The 19,985-nt window shown below is 42.0% G+C and overlaps 1 protein-coding gene across 3 annotated transcripts in view; it reads right to left on the reverse strand.

Moving 5' to 3' along the window:
- The window catches only part of GNPTAB (N-acetylglucosamine-1-phosphate transferase subunits alpha and beta), a 73,929-nt gene that overhangs the window by 45,846 nt on the left and 8,098 nt on the right, over positions 1-19,985 (reverse strand). For 2 of the 3 annotated variants that reach the window (XM_074226701.1, XM_074226702.1), the window contains exons 2-7: positions 13,965-14,050; positions 7,259-7,378; positions 5,483-5,524; positions 4,566-4,771; positions 624-688; positions 259-393 (exon numbers count right to left, since the gene is read on the reverse strand). In XM_074226701.1, the coding sequence (XP_074082802.1) occupies positions 259-393; positions 624-688; positions 4,566-4,771; positions 5,483-5,524; positions 7,259-7,378; positions 13,965-14,050 (654 nt within the window). Of the gene's footprint in view, positions 1-258; positions 394-623; positions 689-4,565; positions 4,772-5,482; positions 5,525-5,994; positions 6,029-7,258; positions 7,379-13,964; positions 14,051-19,985 lie in introns of those variants that run through there. The other variant, XM_074226703.1, reaches the window with a different exon arrangement.

Raw genomic sequence — 19,985 nt, forward strand, 5'->3', positions numbered from 1 at the left:
ACACACACACACACACACATGTACACACATGTACAAACATGATCACAGAAGACTGGTTGCTCCCAGACCCTCACTGGCGTCTGTCTTGGTTCAGGACCCTGTTCTGGAGAGCTGCCGTGACCACAAGGACCAAGGGACCAAGGCTGGACCCCATTCCATCCACCAAGGGGGCTGGGGCCTACATTCCTTAGTTCTTTAAATTCAGACTGAGCAATGGGTTACCCCTCTTTTCACCTGCCCTCATCTCCCAGTCCTTACCAGTGTTATTTTGGAGGATAGGTTTTCAGGGAGCTTGGCTCTCAGTTGCTCTGTTTCCTTGAATGTCGGTGGAAATCCACTCAGGAAAGCCAAGTCCCTCATGAGCACAAGACCAGGGACTTCTTTGTCTGTTGTCTGGAAAAAAGACAAATATATTCCACCCAATTCTCCCCCTTTTGACCCTTCTGAGCTGTATTTGTGGCCTGTGGGATGAGAAAATGGATAAAGATGCTACTCTGGACAAGGCACGAGGCCAGAAGTAATTTGGGTTAATATTAGCAACCAGGGAGAGGAGAATAGGCTTCTCAAAGCAGCAGAGCATCTCTCACTGAAGCAATCACAAGTAAGTAATGGAGGTAACCTACCAGGTAGCCCCTCCATACGGACAGTTTGCCGACTCCTTTTACCATTCCAGCCTGGGCATCTTCAACTACAAAATACAAGGATGATATGAATTGAGAATTCACTATGTGCGGAACAGACAAAACTAGGAGGAGACAATGACCTCTGGCCTCAGAAAGTTGATCAGCAAGATGGAAAGAAAAAATGAAGATATATAACTGCTGAGAGTGAAGGAAGGAAGACTACTGGGTCTACCAGGGTGGTCCTGGTGGATTATCTTGCGGTTGGGAGGGAGACGCTAAAACATGTGGGTGCACTGGCCGAGCTAGAGGGAGCTTCAGCCTGCTACTTTAGAGAAGTCGTTCCCAGCATAAAGAGGCCAGTAATGAAAACCTGCTAGTTCCAATAGAAAATCCTTACAAGGAATCACAAAAATCTGTATCTTGTAAACAAAGACCAAAGACTATCACCTTTAATTTAAAAAAAAAATTACTATGTAATTTTGCTATCTCTTATATTTTATTTTTTTTCTTAAGGATATGATTTCTCTCTCAACACATTCGATTTTGATCAATGTATAGCATGAAACAATGTAAAGATTATCAGACTGCCTTCGGGGGTGGGTGAGTGGAGGGAGGGAAGTGATATTGGGGGGAAAACATCATTATTATGCAATTAAGAGAACTGAGTAATTATTTCAAAATAAAACTTTTGACTTTTCATTTTTTTAAAAAAAAATCTGTATCTTGTGCAGAAGGTCTATAGGTGACAAGAATGCAAGCTTTTCCCAGTTTGGTCCTCTACTCATTGGATACATTTCTGGAAGTTAGTTAACAGGCTTATGTGGGGACAAGGGCCCGGATACTGGAATTTATGCCAGACAAGGGCCTGGATACTGGAATTTATCTAGTTACTTTCAAGGATCCTGCATGGCTGAAAGAGTCCAGAATCTGGAACATCAAATACTGAAAACAAAGCCAGAACTTGACAGTTTAAAAAAAAAAAAAAGGTTGTGTAAGCCTTTTGGACCAATACAAATCAGTGAGAAAGGAGCTGAGAGCCTGGAGGCATGGGCCAGGAGCAGAGCAGTCCAGGAAGACTTTAAGAGGGGATGGCACTCAAACAAGGCTTTGAAAGGAGGGGCAGGACGTGAGCAGGGACAAGAGCCAAGTTACTGCCATGAGAAATTAGGGAGATTTTATATATTTGGGGGGAGAAGTTCAGACAAAGATAGCGTGGAAAATTAGGGGGACAGAGAACTCCAAAGGGATGAAACTCTTTGTCAATCTGCCACTTGGGGACATCAGAGAGGTCCAGGGAGAATTCAGACTGAATTGAATGATGAAGCACTCTGGAAGTCAAACAAAGCAGTTTACACCTGAGACAATAAAGAGACTATCATGTTCAAAGAATCTGGGATTTAGAACTGGGAGTTTCCTTCAAGGCTATCTAGTGCTCTCCTTAAATTTACAGACTGGGAAACTGAGGCCCAGGGAGGGCTCACAGAATCAGACACTCAGAGGGACCTCAGAGGTTAACATCTGACCCTAAGAGAAAGGGACAGAGAAAGGACTAGACAGTAAATGGAATCCAGATCCTCTCAGACTAAGTCTAGATTTCCCATTTCCCCAAGCTGCTTCTTGTTTCTAGAGGGGAGAAAATAAAGGGAATAAAGTCTGGGGAAGATGAATCACAAAAAGAGCAATAATGGGGGATAGCGGAGAGAGGGAGTCTCACAGGAACATATGGGACTCAAATTCCACCTTTCACAAATACTGGAAAATTCCTTAACCTTTCAGGGCCACAGGCACCTCAGCCTAAGGTGCCTGCTTTGGTAGAGGCAACTTCCTCACCAAGATCCCCAGGACCAAAAAAGCCCAGGCCCAGACAAAACAATAAAAAAAGATCTGAAAATCCTGTGCAGGATGACTATAGGGATAAGGGAGTCAAGGGTAAGAAAGAAATGATATCATCCTGATATTTCAATCTCAAAATGAAACTAAGGTGACTTCAATCTCTCCACAAGCTCAAAATCTTTCAATGGCAGCTGTGACACAAAAATCGATAGAGAACGATGTCTACTTCACAAAACTAATACATCACAACCTAATCATGCACTGTTTTTATTTTTCAATAAAACTTTAAAAAGTGACTGAATTTAAAAATCTGTCTTGATAGAAAATCTAAAATTTCTTTATAGTGATGAATTTAGATGAACTTAAAATGAGATTGGTTTTGCAAACCTCTGCTTTTCCCATTATGATTAAGGATGAGAGCGATTGTCTAAGATGGGATAATACCCATTTCAGAAGGCCACAATAGTTGTCTATGATTCAGAACTCTGAAATTCCTCCCTCTGGGCTCATACTGGACTATATTCAGTTCTTTGGAGTTTTGATCCTATTAGCATCAATTCAATCCTCTGCTACTCTCCACCCTTGAATCCCCTGGAAAACTCTTCTGTTACAAGAAATGATGTGCAGGATGCTCTCAGAAAAATCTGGAAAGATTTACAGGAGGTGAGGCAAATTGAAATGGACTGTGTTCGACGTAAAAGCAATATTCTAAGATGGTCAGCTAGGGTGTGTGTGTGATTTGACTATTCCCAATAAGCCAAGGCACCTCTGAAGAACTTATGCCAAAAAGCAGAATTAGAAAGCTCCATTAAGAGACTCACTCCTGGGGCGGCTAGGTAGCACAGTGGATAGAGCACCGGCCTTGGAATCAGGAGTACCTGGGTTCAAATCTGACCTCAGACACTTAACACTTAATAATTACCTAGCTGTGTGGCCTTGGGCAAGCCACTTAACCCCATTGCCTTGAAAAAATCTAAAAAAACAAACAAACACAGAAGAAGGGATACGTGGGTTTGAACCCCACCTATGACACTGGCAAGGTATGCAACCATGAGTGAGTCAAAAATAGGAACAATGATATTCATAGCCTAACTGCATTAGGCTGTTGTGAGACTCAAATGAGATAACATATATAAGATATATAAGGAACAATTATGGTTAGAATTATTATTAGTTATTAGCAAGGAAGATGGCTTCCTGCACTTCTGTGAAGGAGGAGAAGAAGGGAACACAAAAGGTTCTGGAAGAAGGGAAGAGGGGAGTTTTCAGTATTCATGTTTGATGGCTTTGATCTGTCTATAATGTAGTAGGCTAAGGTCATTTGCTGTGGCTGGGGTGGGTCAAGTGAGAAGAGGGTTCGAGGAGCTGTGGGGAGCACCACATGACTTGGTCAACAAGAAAGGAATCAAAGAGCTGCCTTGCTGCCACATTTGCGGGAGGTAGGGCGAGAGAATAAACTATAATGCTTTTGTTTTTTGATTATTTCAATCATGTCCAATTCTTCATGACCCATATGGGGCTTTCTTGGAGAAGATCCTGGAGTGATTTGCCATTGCCTTCTCCAGCTCATTTCACTGATGAGGAAACTGAGGCAGACATGTGGTGACCTGCTACAACTGGTAAATGTCTGGGGCTAGGTTAGAACTCCAGTTTCCTAATTCCAGATGCAGGGCTCTCTTCACTTTTAGGGCAGGCATAAGGTGGTTCAGATACCGGCTCTGACACATAAAGGTCATGTGACCTTCAGTAAGTCATGAACACTGACACCTCTGCTTTAGATCAGTCTCTAAAACTCCTAAGTTACAGGGAAAGCATTGACCTTCTTGGGTAAAGGAAGGGGGATGGAAACTAGTAATTATTTAAGTACCTGAGGAAGCTCCAGGTCCAGTCCCTGTCCTTAAATAAAATCAACTAAATTGTTTCTCCCTCAGATGGAAATGAAAGCACAGGCTTTTCTTAATCACCTTCTAAATTTCCTCTTTGCTACTCTCTTTTTGCTGCTTTTTAACATTAATTCAATTGCAATTGATTTAATATGCAAAATATTTTAATGCAAATATCAGACAAGTCATTGTTAAATCTTTTTTCATATCAATAAAAAGAACTTACCTTCCTTCTGACTGTCAAAAACGATGACGGAAACATTAGTCGATGGGTTTTTGGGTTTTGCAACATAGAATGTGTCACTAGCAGACTGCAAAGAAGGATAAAGGGAAGGCAGCTCCTTGAGACTGAGGTTGGCAGGCAGGGCAGGGTCCAGGATGAGCATGGGCACTTTAATGCAGTGTGTTAGCAAACATTCTAATTGCTTTTCACTGGAAAGAAAGGTCAACATTATCATGAACAGTTTGTAAAACCAATCTGACAATGACAATTACAGTAATGCTGTCAAATGTTGCTGCTTTTTCTTTGTATCCTATGAAAAGACAGGATGGTTTAACAGGGCAGCATTTTTATCAAGAACATGGAGATTCAAGGAGATAAGGACAATTTAAGGCTAAGAGCTTTCTGTCATTTTTCTTGTTACCTATGTGAATTAACATTTTTAAAACCATTCTTAAACATTTATTCACTGCAAGCTGTCAAAGAAAGATCCTCACAGCATCAAAGGCTTATAAAGAAAAAACAACCACAAAAACCAACTCTGTGTGCAAGGGTAGCTCATTTTGCAGAAGTGGAGTCTGAGGCTGGGAGGGACCGGTCTTCCAGTCACAACTTCCAGGGTCCACAAAGCAGGATTCCTCCCATCGTGTAAGGCTGTATTTTTCCCCACCAGCTTTCCTTGGCCTTTCCAGAATCCTCTCACATTCATCCCAACTCCTACCTACCCTTCCCTCCCCATGAATCTGGGGCCAGAATATGTCACTGAACCAGGATGTGGCCAAATCCAGTTGTGCCAGATTCCTAAATGGCAGGAGACTTCATGCATTCATAAACATACTGAGCAATGCACACATCATACCTAATATGTAATGATAAAATTACTTTTATTTTTCAACTCTTATTGAGAGAAAACAACAGTTTACCTTTTCTTTGTGGGTTCTGTAGAGTTCTTCCCAAGGATTTCTCTAAATAGAAACAATAAAATTAAGGTCACCATAGAGTAGTACACATAGACGAGGAAGGCCAGTTGCTGTCAGCCAGAAGACACAGGCACGGACCCAGACTGTGGAATGAGCCAATTCCAAGCCATGAAGGATGACAAGGAGGAGTCATTCCACCGTCCCACTTAGTCAACAAGCCTTTATTAAACTTTGTACCAGTCACTGGATAATAGCAAAAAAAGTACCATCCCTTCTCTCAAAAGAGTAATTCTAATACCCCTAAGATCATGCACAATAGAAAGAATACGAAGACAATCTGAAAGGAGAGGGCAGGAGCAGATGGCAGGGACCAGAACCACCTCCTGGGGAAGGCAGCACTTGAGCAGAGTCTTAACGGAAGTCAGAGAAGCACCAAGACAGGTGAGGGGGCAGAGAGCTCCGGGCCAGTTGTGAAGCATCTGTGTTGGACCTGGAGGTGACAAGGAACCACTGACCGGGAAGGTGACAACAGTCCGACCTGGGCTTCTATCACTCTGGGAGCCAAGAGGAAGATGAACTGGAGCAGGAAGAGATCTGCAGCCAGGACGCCAGCCAGAAGGCCAACACGGTCACCTGGGGCAAGGGGAGACGGGGCCTAAACTAGGGCTCTGGCTACAGGATTTGAGAAGGAAAGACACAGGAGATGTTGTGAAAGCCGAACCCACAAGATTTAGCATTAGACTGGCTGGGTGGAGTGAGCCTGAATGCAATATACAGGATGAGGAGTTGAAGAAGACAACACTCTCCTCTTATTTAAGTTTTGTAAAAGTAAGAGTTTTCAAATAAACCTGAAAAACTTGAGTAGAGATTGCTTTTCATGATCAAGATAACTGTATTATAATTATAGGTAAGGAGTTTTACTAATGGTGCTTTGTAAAATTCATTTTACAATTACACATTTGAGCTAATTGCTATCATGGCTAGGATCTGACAACAAGGCTGTTATTCTTAGTATACCTGAGTTATTTTCTTAAAAAATATTTTTTAAAAAATCTGGCCTTGTGGGGCAGCTAGGTGGTGCTGTGGATAGAGCACCGGCCCTGGAGTCAGGAGGACCTGAGTTCAAATCCAGACTTAAGACACTTAATAATTACCCCACTGCCTTGCAAAAAAAAACAAAAAAAAAATCTAGCCTTATAATTTTGTTAAATCATTTTTATCAGGTTATCAAAGTAATTTTAACATAAAGGGAGAAGCTTAAGTCATCTCCAATAAGATAGCAGTGGTTCATTGCAGGACATAAAAGGAAGGGACTGGCCCACAGGGGCTTCTCAAGTCCTTGCCAGTCCGAGATGGTTGATTCAAATGCTGATCCCAATAGTCTTTAATTGGGGAGCTACACTGTGACAAGTTTCTCTGGAAAGCACGACACATGGGGGTGCAGCTAGGTGTTATAGTGCACCACCCTAGTCAGGAAGACCTGAGGTCAAATCTGGCCACAGACACGAACTGTGTGCACCACCCCTAAATGCCTCAAAACATTAGCTTTTCAACTTCAAACTAGTCACTGTTTATAGGAAGAGAACTAAAATCTATATACTAGTTAAACTTAGAGGGATTACCTTTTAAAATGCAACAACCCTGAGTGGAAAATGGACATGTTCACATGTTCAAAATTATCTTAAGATATTTTGTGCCGATCCTCTTCGGAGCTCTATCTCTCCAAATGCTGATGAGAGGCTTTCGGGAAGGCAATGGAGGAGAGGATTACACTCTTACCTCATTGCTTTCTGCTCTTCCTCCATCTGTTCTCTCACCTGCCGCAGTTCTTTGAGCAGTTCAACATCGGTGCCATTTACCCAGGTGTAGACCACATCGATGGGCATGGGCAAACACAGCCTGAAGGAGAAAGGTCCATACAATATTGGAGACTGGATTTTCTACATGGGTCAAAAACTTTTTAAAGAGTAACTTTTAAAGCTCTGAAGTGCCTGCTGAGCAATAATGAATTCCATTGAAAAGTAGCAAATATACACATTTTCAAAAACAGTGAAACCTCGTAAAATCATCTTGTTAATAGCCAGTCTAACCTGTTGTGATCAAAATTAGACTGAATAAAATGAGTCATGAATTTAAATGTAAAGTTCCCCCTAGAACAGTGAAGACCATTTAATGGTGCCTTTTATTTTGAAGACTTTTTCTCTCCCCACGTTGCACAAGAGAATCCAATACATAGAAAGCATGCAATGGGGGTGGCTAGGTGGCCCAGTGGATAGAGCACTGGCCCTGGAGTCCAAGGGACCTGAGTTCAAATCTGCTCTCAGACACTTATAAATACCTAGCTATGTGGCCCAGGGCAAGTCACTCTTAATCCCATTGCCTTAAATAAATAAATAATAAAAAAGGAAGAAAGCATTCAATATATTTGTTAATAATGCTCTTTCCCCCGACTAAGGTCCATTTTTTTACAGATAAGGAAATTCAGGTCCAAAGGAAAAAAAATTATTTTCTAAAATCTGAATTGCAATGAAGTGCAAAATTATAAATATTTCATAGCCATAGATTCTACATGGGTGAAAAGCAATGAGAGGTCCAAAAGAATTAAATTTTGACAGCATAAATACGAATGATCCTGTCAGGGAAAAAAATTAAAGTAACAATTAAAAAGAGTGTTGTTGCTACAAAGGGAGTTCTCATTACTTCATTTATAAAAAAAAGTACAAGGGCAAAAAATACAAAAGGATTGCAGGAACTCAATATTGAAATGGGTCAATGGACTTGGGTTTTCCAATGAGATGCAAGTATTCTCCTCCATCATTCTCTCGCTTTCTCTCTCTCTCTCTCTCTCCCCCATGATTTCTCAAGCTATGGGAATTTTCTGCTCATGTCCTCACATAAATTCTCCACAGAGGATATATGCTTGCTGACTTGAAGAAACCAAAGCTCCAAGAAATTATAGGAGTTGGTTCATATTAATCTTAATATCAGCCTTTAAAAAATCTGCAAAGTCAGATGTAAAAAAAATTTCTCATTTACTCAAGGATTATTTCTGAAACAGCAGATCTTCTAGTGAGGATAAACAGAATCACTAAAGTTCCTAGTATAATTTCCTGAGATCATCTACCAACAATGTAGTTCTCCGGACAGGATGGGGAAGAACACGGTCAGATGACATTCCATGTGAAATTTATCTGAGTGGACTGTTAAGCCCTAAATAAGTCAATGAGAACAAGGTGTGTGTGTGTGGGGGGGGGGGGGACAAGGGAACATGGCATGATCAGGCATGTCCAGAAGGAAGGAGGGAGGGATCAGTCCTGTTGTCCTCTCCCTGGTCAGATCTCAAAATTCTAGGTTCAGGACTGTGCCTGATACTTTTAAAAAGAACATGGCCAAACTGGAGCTGGTCCCAAGGCAGGGACTAAGAGGGTGAAAGGCCTGGAGAGCATGTCTTGCCATTTTTTTTTTTAGGTTTTTGCAAGGCAAATGGGGTTAAGTGGTTTGCCCAAGGCCACACAGCTAGGTCATTATTAAGTGTCTGAGACCGGATTTGAACCCAGGTACTCCTGACTCCAGGGCCGGCACTCTATCCACTGTGCCACCTAGCTGCCCCTATGTCTGCCATTTCTACAGGGAAAGGAACGCCCCACCGGGGAGGGCTTCAAGCTTCTGAAGGAGTTCAGCTGGTCCTGCTCAGGTCTGAGGGACAGAACCAAACATCGGGTAGGGACTGGAGGAGCTGAAAGAATTCCCTAACAAGGGTCTGGCCCTGTGACTTCCCAGGGAGGAAATACCCTCTCCCAAAACAGCAGCTCCAGGGAGTGGAGATTTGTTAAGAACTCAGTGCCTCAACCCACGTCCCATGGTTAGAAAGTGACAGAGATGGGATGCGAGTTCAGGTTTTTCAAATTGAAGCCAGTTTTCTTCCACACCATAAAAACTATTGCTTCTCAATAGGATGGAGAGGTTCAAAAGCAGAATGGGGTGATCACTGAAGATCTTTTAAGGAGAGGCTGGATGATAACTGGGGGGGTACTATAAGGAAAGATTCATGTTCTAGTAGAATCCCTTTTCCAAGACTCTATTTCACTTAGAAGTTCAACTGAAGGGCGGCTAGGTGGCGTAGTGGATAAAGCACTGGCCCTGGAGTCAGGAGTACCTGGGTTCAAATCCGGTCTCAGACACTTCATAATGACCTAGCTGTGTGGCCTTGGGCAAGTCACTTAAGCCCTGCAAAAATCTAAAAAAAAAAGTTCAAATGAATGGCCTTCCACTGCCTCCCACAGCCCTGGGAGGCAAGAAAGGAGAGGAGACCCTCCCAAACAGTGGTGCTTAAATCCTAAAGTGCTTTGGGAGGGCCCCTAAATCTAATACCATAAATTGCCCAGCTTGGCTGATTCCATAGATATTTGATTATGACTACTGTGAAATATTTCCTAATGCAAATTTTAACCTTTTTGGAAGCTTCCAACTGCAGACTTTAAGTACAGGGGTTATCTAATCTCGTTCAACTTTTTCCTTCTCCAAGTTTTGAAATAAGAGCTCCTTATCTTCGAGTGGCCTACTCAAAGCCACAGCAATAGGTTCCTTCACAAAGTTCTCAACTCCAGTTTGCTAAAAACTAAAAAAGTCAGTATCCCCATATAGTTAATCTGCAAATTTATTTATATTTATATTTATATGACTGTTTCTGGTAGGGTATCCATAAAATCCTATCAATGGTCTTTATGTGGCTTAGTGATCTGGGATGGACAGTCTTAATCCTCGGCTCTCCATCTCCCCCAGCCCCCACCCCCCGAAATCAAAGGCTCTGACCCCTGATTTTCGCTAGGCGGGCTATGAATCAAAATCGCAATATGCCAGCCAAAGAGGCTCCTACCAAACATTCATGCTTCTGGGGCAGACAAAGAGCGTTCCCGTAACGTTCCTGCGCACACTGTAGTCACATGACTTCCTCAAGGTCAGTGAGTCAGTTGGCAGTTTCTCTAAGATTAGACTCTGGCTTTTCCATCTGAGGTTTTGTTCCAACCACTAAACCACTATCTCAGTTTCCGAATAAGTAAACCATCAGAAACAAGTATGTCTCACAGCCTTATCTATGATTCAGGCTCGATCGTTATCGTTTGAAAAAAGAATTTTTTCTGGCAAAACTAAGATTTTTCTAAAGGCCCTTAGAAAACTTGCCACACGGAATACAGTAGAACTCACTCACAAGACCTTCCATTATACAAATGAGGAATGTTTCAATTCAGTGACCCTTTGGATGTATGTGAAGGCCTCCTGTCATTCCATAACGCACTGCAATCTCATCATCACACCAAAGGAAGTAATCTCTCTCCTTGACAATCAACTTTTTCACGGCCAAATCTAATGGCTTTTCTCAGTCTTCCCCCTAACCAGGACAAGCCTCTTCTTTGGGATATCCTCTTCTCCCTGGCTTCTCCTCCCACCCCCACAGCCCACGTTGGTTTATCGTTCATCATCTCACTAACTGTGGGTATTGGCCAAGGTTCTGCGCTAGATCTTCTGTTCTTCTCCCTTTACACTCTGGCTCAGTAATCGCCTAAGATATAAGCTCATACATGAAACCATTTTTCGGAGTCAAATGACCCACAGATAAGAGTCTGTCTCCCTCCTGGACTTCAGTTCCACGTCATCAACTGACACTTCAAACTGGACATCCCAGAGACACGGCCGATTCAATGCCCCCAAAACGGACCTCCCTCCTCTCTTCCAAACATCCCTAGTTCTCATGGGCACCACTCTCCTATTCTCTGGGTTCATATCATCAGCATTAGTCATGGCTCTTCCCTTTTCACCCCCTCATTTCCACCTCGCCCCTTCATTCCAGTCACAACTGGTCTTCTTAGCTTAAGTTCCTCCCACTCCCCACTCTCCCACAGAAGGTCTCCTTCCCACAGATCTGACTACATTCCCCCTACTCCAACAGTCCCCGGTGGCCTCCAGGGTTAGCCATAAACACCTTGCTTTAGATTCTAGAGTCTTTTGCAGTCTGGTCCCAATCATTGTTTTGATCTTATTAGATTCTCACTTCTTCCTCCATGCCCTCCCCCAAACTGGTCTCTCTTTCTGACACCACATATCCCTCCCTCTCTCCCTCCATGCCTTTGGCCTGACTGTAGCCTTTGCCTTGAGCACATGACCTCCTGCTTCTGCTTCTCAGAGTCCCCCACCTTCTTCATCCCTCACCTTCACCCAAGCAAAGCCTTGGTCATGAAGCTTCTCCTCCGAGCACTGGTGCCCCCCCCCCAACTTTCTGAGTAATTTAACAGCTAGTTCTCTATTTGAATTTATTATGAAATCTAAAATAGGTCCTCATTGTCCCCCCGCCCCGGCACTGAATGTGGGTCTTGGACATCCTTCCTCTGTACTTTCATCTCTAGCACTCCAGCCTGAGCCTGGCCTGGAGGGTTACTTAATACTGAAGGGAGGGATGACCTCCACGAGATCAGTCTAGGGGTGGATGGCAGGTGGGGGCATAAACCACCACTTACATTTATACCACACTTCCAACTTTGTACAGTACTTTCCTCACAGCCATAAGACAGGTATTCTCATTACCCCTACACTCCAACTGGAGAAACTGAGGCTCTGATTGAGAGGTAATATAGTTGTAGGAAGAGCCCAGCAGCACAGTAAGCAAGGCCCCAGTGACAGTGTCAGGGCCAGCACCTGAGCCTTGATCTTTGACCCCGAAGCCCAGGTGCTCTCCACTGCGGCACCATCCTCTCCTGATACAAGCTCAGGTTTACAAAGCATAGGGCCACATAAATAACTAGAATGTAAGGGTGGGAGTATGGCGGGTTTGTGTCTGTGTGTGAGAGAGGGCGAGGAAGAGGAAAAGGAAACTAGAAGGGACAGAGTGAGACACGCAAGATTCAAAGAGGACAAAGACTGCGCTCATCTAGAAAGACCAATGAGAAGGGAAGAAATCAGCACTGCAAATTCGAACAGTTCAGTTCTAGGTATCATCAGAGTAGAGGAAGAATAAGCTTACCTATGAGCAAGTGCAGCCAAGCTTGGCCAGCTTGGAGAAGAGAACTGGCAATTATGCCACAAGAAGAGAAATAGAAAAAACTTCAGGATGGGGCTAGGGGTTGGGGGCCCCAGCTGCCTCCAAAAATGTGATGAGCTGCCATGGAAGAGAGGTCCAAGTTATCCTGCTTGAAGTCAGAAAGCAGAATGAGGGGCAGTTGTTGAGAAGCTACAGATGAGCAGATTTAAGATCCCTAAAAGAGCTCTGGGTGACCTCAGGCTGGAAGGGTTCAAAAAGAGTCCAGCTGATGATGGGGCAGTGGAGAGAGCACCAGCCCTTGGGTCAGGAGGATCTGAGTTCAAATTTGGTCCCATATAACTGACATTTACTAGCTGTGTGTTCTTAAGCAAGTCACTTAGACCTGACTGCCTTGCCAAAAAAAAGTCCAACAGCACTTGGGGGGACAAGGGGGTAGGGGAGGAGATGAGGGACTAGGTAAGACCATCAATAGAAATGAGCAAGGTGGAAGGTTTAGTGAAGAAGAGGACAAAAGCCTTCTTCACTGAGCCTGAGGAATTAAAAGGATTAGTTAGATTTCAGGATTTCCAACAAGAAATTGAAAAAATGAAAAGAACATTTGTATAGATATATATCTATCTAGATATGTTAAATTCTCTTAAATAAAAATATTAGAATATTTTTCTAAGATATTCAAATTAGAAAAAATATATATAATCTTAATTAAACACTCTCTATTAAAGCTGAAAAGGTCCACAGAACAATATTTTTAGAAATTTACTGAAATATAATTTAATCAAACACACTGTCTTAAAAAGACGCTTGATTCTATCCAAAATGAGGAGAAATATAGATAGATACACTTAAGACAAATATATGAACCTAAAGACTGTCTTAATAGTTGGTTTTCTGACCATCTTGTTTCTTTGGAAAAAATCAGGGGATAAAAAAATTTAGAACTGGAACCCTAACCCTTCCCCCTTTTATTTTACAGATGAAACTGAGGTTAAAAAAATTTAAGTAAGAGTCACACAGCTAATACAAGTCTGAGGTAGCATCTGAATCCATGTCTTCTTGCCAGAATCTAAAGCACTGTTCCATGCCATCTCCAATTTATATTTTGAAATTTTACAGGGCAACCACAGACAACAAAGTATAATAAGCCTAAACAATGAACACTAAGTAGAAGAAACACATGAACGTGGTTACTCCAGAGAAGAAGCTACCTTACCCTACATCATAGATCAAGATTCTAAGAGAATTCCACATCCAATCCACATTCAGATTTGGATCAAATGCATGGGTGATGTCATAACTCCTTTAGCACTCCACCAAGCACTAAAATTTGTGTATCAAATGGAACCAGTTACATTACTATGTATAGCAAAGAACTGTTCGATCACACACACAAGAAACGGTGCAAGGTGGAAGGTGTTCTAGAAGTCCAATAATCATCTTCAAACTAAAGCTTACCTATTTTGAAAAGACTTTCCAGCAATGTTATCTCTATATGAATCAAACAGAACATGATATTGGTCCCGACTCCACTCCAAAACAACCTAAAAAAGAAAAATTCAATTATTAAATCATAGTACATTTTCTTAGCATCAAGGGATAACAGAATTGTTATCTCTGCCCCTTCACTCCCAAGGTTGCCTGGACCCAAAGGGGTGATGAGGATGGATGGGGAGAAGTATTGCTTCCAAAAAAATTTCTTAGATTTGTCAAATGTGATTATCCCTCAAAAATCTATTTAACTTCTAAACACTGCTTCCCTAAATCTGCCTTTCATCATTTCCCTCTCCCTCACTTCTCCCTTCCCCCCAGATTTCAGTATACAACTGAATGTGTATACATTCCCACTTTGAACCAAGCATTATGAACCTCTTCTCTCCATTTTCCCCTCCACTGTAAAAGCTCTTCATTGTATGCTTGTCAAGGCCTATTCTTGACAAGATCATACCAGCTTGCAGTGACCCACTGGGTCCTCTTCCAGATGTTCACTATGTCCATCTCTAGTTGGCAGGGCCCCCTTTTGAAAAATCAGCAGGACTTTTGCTATTTTCTACTTCTGTGATATCTCTCCTGTATTCCACAGCAGTTACTCCAATGGTCATTCCTTCCAATACCTTAGGATGCAAATGGATCTGGCCCAGACACTTGAATCACAATTATCAGAAGTCAAAAGTGACCTTAGTCATGGAAAGAAAAAGCTCCCTTCTTAGACATTTTTGATTGGTCCTTTTGGACCTAAATCCATTCTCCTTGGCAAAGAAAACAAAAGCTATTAAGAATGGAGTTACTCCTGGGTCTTTCCAAGGAACCCCTTCCCCCTTGTCTGTCTGAGCTTTGCTAGCTAGCTTAGGTTTCTTCAATTCTTCAGCTCTTCTCAGGGAAATGTGCCACACTTTGAGCTTCCTTACTCAACAAATTGAGACCCTAAGAATTGAAAGCCACTATAAACTAGTTAGTAGCAAAACGAGCCTTTACAAAGTAATTTCTTAAGAGAAACATCTCATTTAGAAAACTTATCCCATTACTTACAAAGAGATAGCACTGACTCTAAGGGATGCTGGGGTTGAAGCAAACCACAAAAATTTCAATGCTGCCTCCCCAAATTAACATATATCTACAAACGTGAGATATAATTCAAAGGGAACAAAAACAAGAAAAAAACCACAACATTACAAATGTTTGAAGCAGGAGCTCCCGGGCAGAAAGTCTCTCCGATGCTGTTGACCCACAAGGGATCTCACCTGTCTGTTTCCCACAAGGATTCCCCTGTGACATTTCCTGTACTGTCATATCCTCTATCTCTAATCATGTGGATATACTTTTCACATTTGTGTACCTTATCTGTCTTCCCAGAAAGGAAATTTTGTCACAGTGACAGAAGTCTGACCTTAAAACCAAGAAGCCCTGTATTCAAGCTCTGCTTCTGACTCACACTTGGCTGTAGGATCTTGGGCAAGTCACTAAAACTCAATGCTCTGGAAACAACCTAATAGAGATGCCAGTGCTGACTTGCAGCCCCCCTCCTTGAGGACTCCCCGTCTGTTCAGTTATATCATAAATTATTTGAAGGCTGAGACCCAATCTTACTCTTCTTGGTAGATACATCCTAAAATGGTAGTAGAGTGCTTTTCACGTAGCATAAAATTCTCTGAATACAGAAGTGCAACTATTCCCTCTGCTACCACTGACTGCAACGCATCATATGTAGATTGTGTGTGCTTCCTGGCCTCCACAAATCCTGTGAATCCTTCTTCTGCTTCTTGTGGCCATCTATTTCATCCTCAGGGTGTCCATCTGTTATCCCTTCTTTTCTGCCTTTTAAGACAGTTCTGACAGATAACTCACCATTGGTCACACCAGGCTGTCTAGTTACACACACACTGTATACCTGTCCATACCTGCCTGTAATTGCTATGCTTCTGACATCATGGGGTCAAGATTTGCAAACCTACAATTTAACTAGGAGAATACTGGTCTTAAAAAAATTGACCTTTAGTCACAGGTAGCTGTAAAGACTGTATAACACTGTTGCCCAGATGTCGCCCATCTTAGATGACTTGGGACCCAAGTTCATTATGGTGGGGCATGCCCCTTAACCCTGATGGCCTCACATCCAGGCCATCTCCAATTCCGATTCATATCTGGCCACTGAACCCAGATGACTCTGGAAGAGAAAGTGAGGCTGGGGAATTAACACATACCCCCTCACTCAAATCCAATTCATGGGCTTGTTAAAGCACTCCCTGATGTCACGGTCTTCTTCAAGAATAAAGGACAAACATCATCATTTAGAGAATGAATTCCTTTACTTTTTAAAATTGTGCACAATATTCCCCACAATCTTAACAAACACTTTGATGAGCACATCTCTCCATTTTACACCTTACTTTAGTTTTTTGTAACTACCAAACTACCATAAGGCTTGGGGTCTTAGGATGGAGCCTGTACGGCCTTGGGCAGCTCCCCTTCCACATCTAAAATGATGAGGTGATAATTTTTACCCAAGACCATTTGCTCTTTTTCCACTTTACAGAACATAGGGTCAGACTTATAACTTACACAATAGAAATGTGGTCAGTCAAGCAGCCTTATTCTGTTATATAGCTTGTCTCAATAGCAAGAGAATGGTAGTTCCTTCAAAAAAAGCACTGTTAACAGTTATCAATAAATACTAGAGACAAGGAAACACTTTTCTTAGTTAATTAAGTAGCAAGAAGACAGAAGGAAAGGTGAACTGCCCTGGGAAAAGAAGATAAGACTACTGGGAGGGCAGGAAGAGGGGAGGAGGGAGAAGTCAGAACCTCCCAATCCTCATCTTACTTCTGAAGGATCTAGGGGCAGAAAATAAAGAACAAAAGTAGTGAAGGAGGAAATAAAAACCCTAGAATAGAGGATTAAGAGGATTTGGAACAAACAAGCTTGGGTAACTGGAGATGCTTCAAGACCAGTAGAGGTAAAATGTGGTCCTGCTCTCGGAGCTGGACTTTGATAACTGGAAATATTCTAAAGTGATTAAATTATGAATCAGTGGGGTGGCTAGGTGGTGCAGTGGATAGAGCACCGGCCCTGGAGTCAGGAGGACCTGAGTTCAAATCTGGACTCAGACACTTAATAATGACCTAGCTGTGCGGCCTTCGGCAAGCCACTTAACCCCATTGCCTTGCAAAAAAACTGAAAAAAAAATTAAGAATCAGTCAAAGTTTATTGAATGCCTTCTATGGGACAGAACTGTCCTAATGGTGGGAATATAAAAAAGAGACAAAGACAGTCCCTGACCTCAGGAAGCTTATAATCTGTTGGAAGTCAATAAGCAATAACAGAGATAACTGAAGAAGGGGAAACCCTAGAATGAAGAGGAGCTAAACTGAAGGGGGAATTTTACTTAGGAATTAAGGGAAGTCAGGAATGGTTTGTGACTCTTTAGAGAGGAAAGTTGTGATCACTAAAAGGTTTCATCCCTAACAAGTCAGAACACTAGCCACAACTCACAACTCTTTAAAGCATTTCAAGGCTGCCAAAATGTGTTGCTCCCAACTCTCTTAAGGCAGGGAGGTGATGCGAGCCTTAATAGCCTCCCTTTTACACTTGAGGTTAAGCACCTTTCCCAGTCACTTCCCTGTCTGAAGTTGGATTACAACTCAAGTCTCCAGACTTCATGTCTAACATTCCTTCCCCTACCCCAGACCTCAATACCCCCCCACTGCCTTTTTTTTTTAAAAAACAGTTACAATCTATTAGATAAGGAAAATATTCCAGTCCTGGCAAATTTCAACATATCTGACAAACTTTTTAAAGTTGTGGGTAAGATGACTAGCCTGGTGCAAAGAAGCCAGGTGGATTCTAAGTTGGAGGAAGGACCAGATCCCCAAAATTAATCATTGAGGACTTTGTCAAGTTGGAGAAGGAACTCTAGTGGGCTAGTTTCCCAGGGAGCTGTCCTTGGAGTGCCAGTTCACATTTTTATCATGACCTAGGATGAAGAAAATGATAGTATGATCATCAAATCTGGAAGGGATAAGTAAAATAATGGATGACAAAGCAAGATCCAAAAAAATCAGAATGTTACTAAGTTCCTTGTGAGTAGGATTTATATCATTCTTAGCATTTGTGTCACCACCCCTTCCCCATACAAAAGAATATACTAAGTGCTCAGTAAATGCTTAGTCTTTGTCTCAAAGGTGAAGATGATAGGTTTAATCCTACACTGAGGTTAAATAAAATTTTAAGATGTCCCAAGCAGGTTACTGGGGAGTACAAAATGGGGGAAAGGTTTGGCTAGACAAAAGCTTGGGAGACAAAGATCTCGTGGTTTCAGTAAACTACAATCTCTTTTGAGTCAACAATGAAACGAGAAAAACTGCTGTGATCTGCAGCTGCCTGAAGAGCAATCTTGTGGTCAGACCACAGGTTGAGGCATGTGCTCGGGGTGAGTCCCACACTGCTCCAAGGAGTCGCTACAGGAGGGAAAGAGGCAAGGAGGAAGATAGCTAACCAACAAAGAGAAGATTTACAAGGGGCATGACAAGAGTTTTCGAGGGTTTTAAGGAACACTACTGGGAAGAATTCGAATTTTTCTCTTCTCCCCACATACTATATTCATAAAGACTCTATTTCAAACGTCTTGACTACTGGGTTTCTCTACTTATTCATCTCCCGTGTACTATCCCTCCACCAACCTCAGATAAACACAAAGCTGGTTATGTCCTTGATCTTACCATGACTCACAAAGTACCATCTCTTTGTTCAAGAATTGTAAAATCCCCGTATCCAATCATAACCTCTTGGCATTTGACCTCTGCCTCTACCTTCTTTTATATAACCTTTCTCTTCGTCCCATCCCATCTCCTCTGTACTAGACACCCACACCTTGTCTTCTCATCTTGATCCTCTGGTCAATGAATTCAACTCTACACGGTTCTCTTCTTCTGAAGCCCTATCCCACCTACCCCCCATATCCATGATTATCCTCAGCCAAGCCTCAGACTTGGATTCATCCCATTCACCACCTTCATACCTAAAACAAGCTGCTGAATAAAGGTGGAGAGAACCATGCATCCATTCAGGATTACTGGGAAATAGAAATAAATATTTCTTTCTTTCTTTCTTTTTTTCAGACTAGATCCATGATTTCATTGGCTTGTAGAACTCTCAGTGAAGGCACTCATTCTATCGGCTGCCATACTGTGGAATTATAGTAACAGAGACACTGAGAGGTTACGTCACTTGTCCAGAGTCACATAGCCAGTATATGTCACGAGTGGGACGTGAACCCATATTTTCAAATGAGGTAGGCTCTCAATTCTTGAAGGAAAAGCTAAGTTATTTGTTAAAAAAAAAAATAAAGCCTCACAAAAAACAAAACATTTAGAATAATGTTTTTTGTGGCAACCAAAAAATTAGGAACAAAATAGGCCCCTGTCAATTAGGAAATAACTGAATTGTGCCCTGTGACTGTTAATGCAAGATCAAAGGAAAAAATGAATATGAGGAATGACCAACTATTGAGGCAGGAAACTCTGAAGAGTAGAGTCTTATTCAAATACTGGTTATTAAGTACCCTGAGAGATTTCTTCCAGTTCTAAGATTTGCTTATAATTTAAGTCTTCTCTACTTTAATATATATCAAAGAAGTCTCATAAACTGTTCAATCTATTAGCTCTGAATTTTTAAATTCTATCCTTATGCTTAAGAATTTTAGATGGGGCTGCTAGGTGGTGCAGTGGATAAAGCACCAGCCCTGGAGTCAGGAGTACCTGGGTTCAAATCCGGTCTCAGACACTTAATAATGACCTAGCTGTGTGGCATTGGGCAAGCCACTGAACTCCATTTGCCTTGCAAAAACCTAAAAACAAAAAAAAAAAGAATTTTAGATAATAAAATCTCTCTTCTTAATTGTGAACACAGAAAGTGTATCCTGTTCAATAGTCTTCAAGAACCCAGTATGGGATCATATGAAGCCCTTATCAAAAGGTGTAGTAA

Source organism: Macrotis lagotis, chromosome 2, assembly GCF_037893015.1.
Source record: "Macrotis lagotis isolate mMagLag1 chromosome 2, bilby.v1.9.chrom.fasta, whole genome shotgun sequence".
In the NCBI taxonomy this organism is placed as follows: Eukaryota; Metazoa; Chordata; class Mammalia; order Peramelemorphia; family Peramelidae; genus Macrotis; species Macrotis lagotis.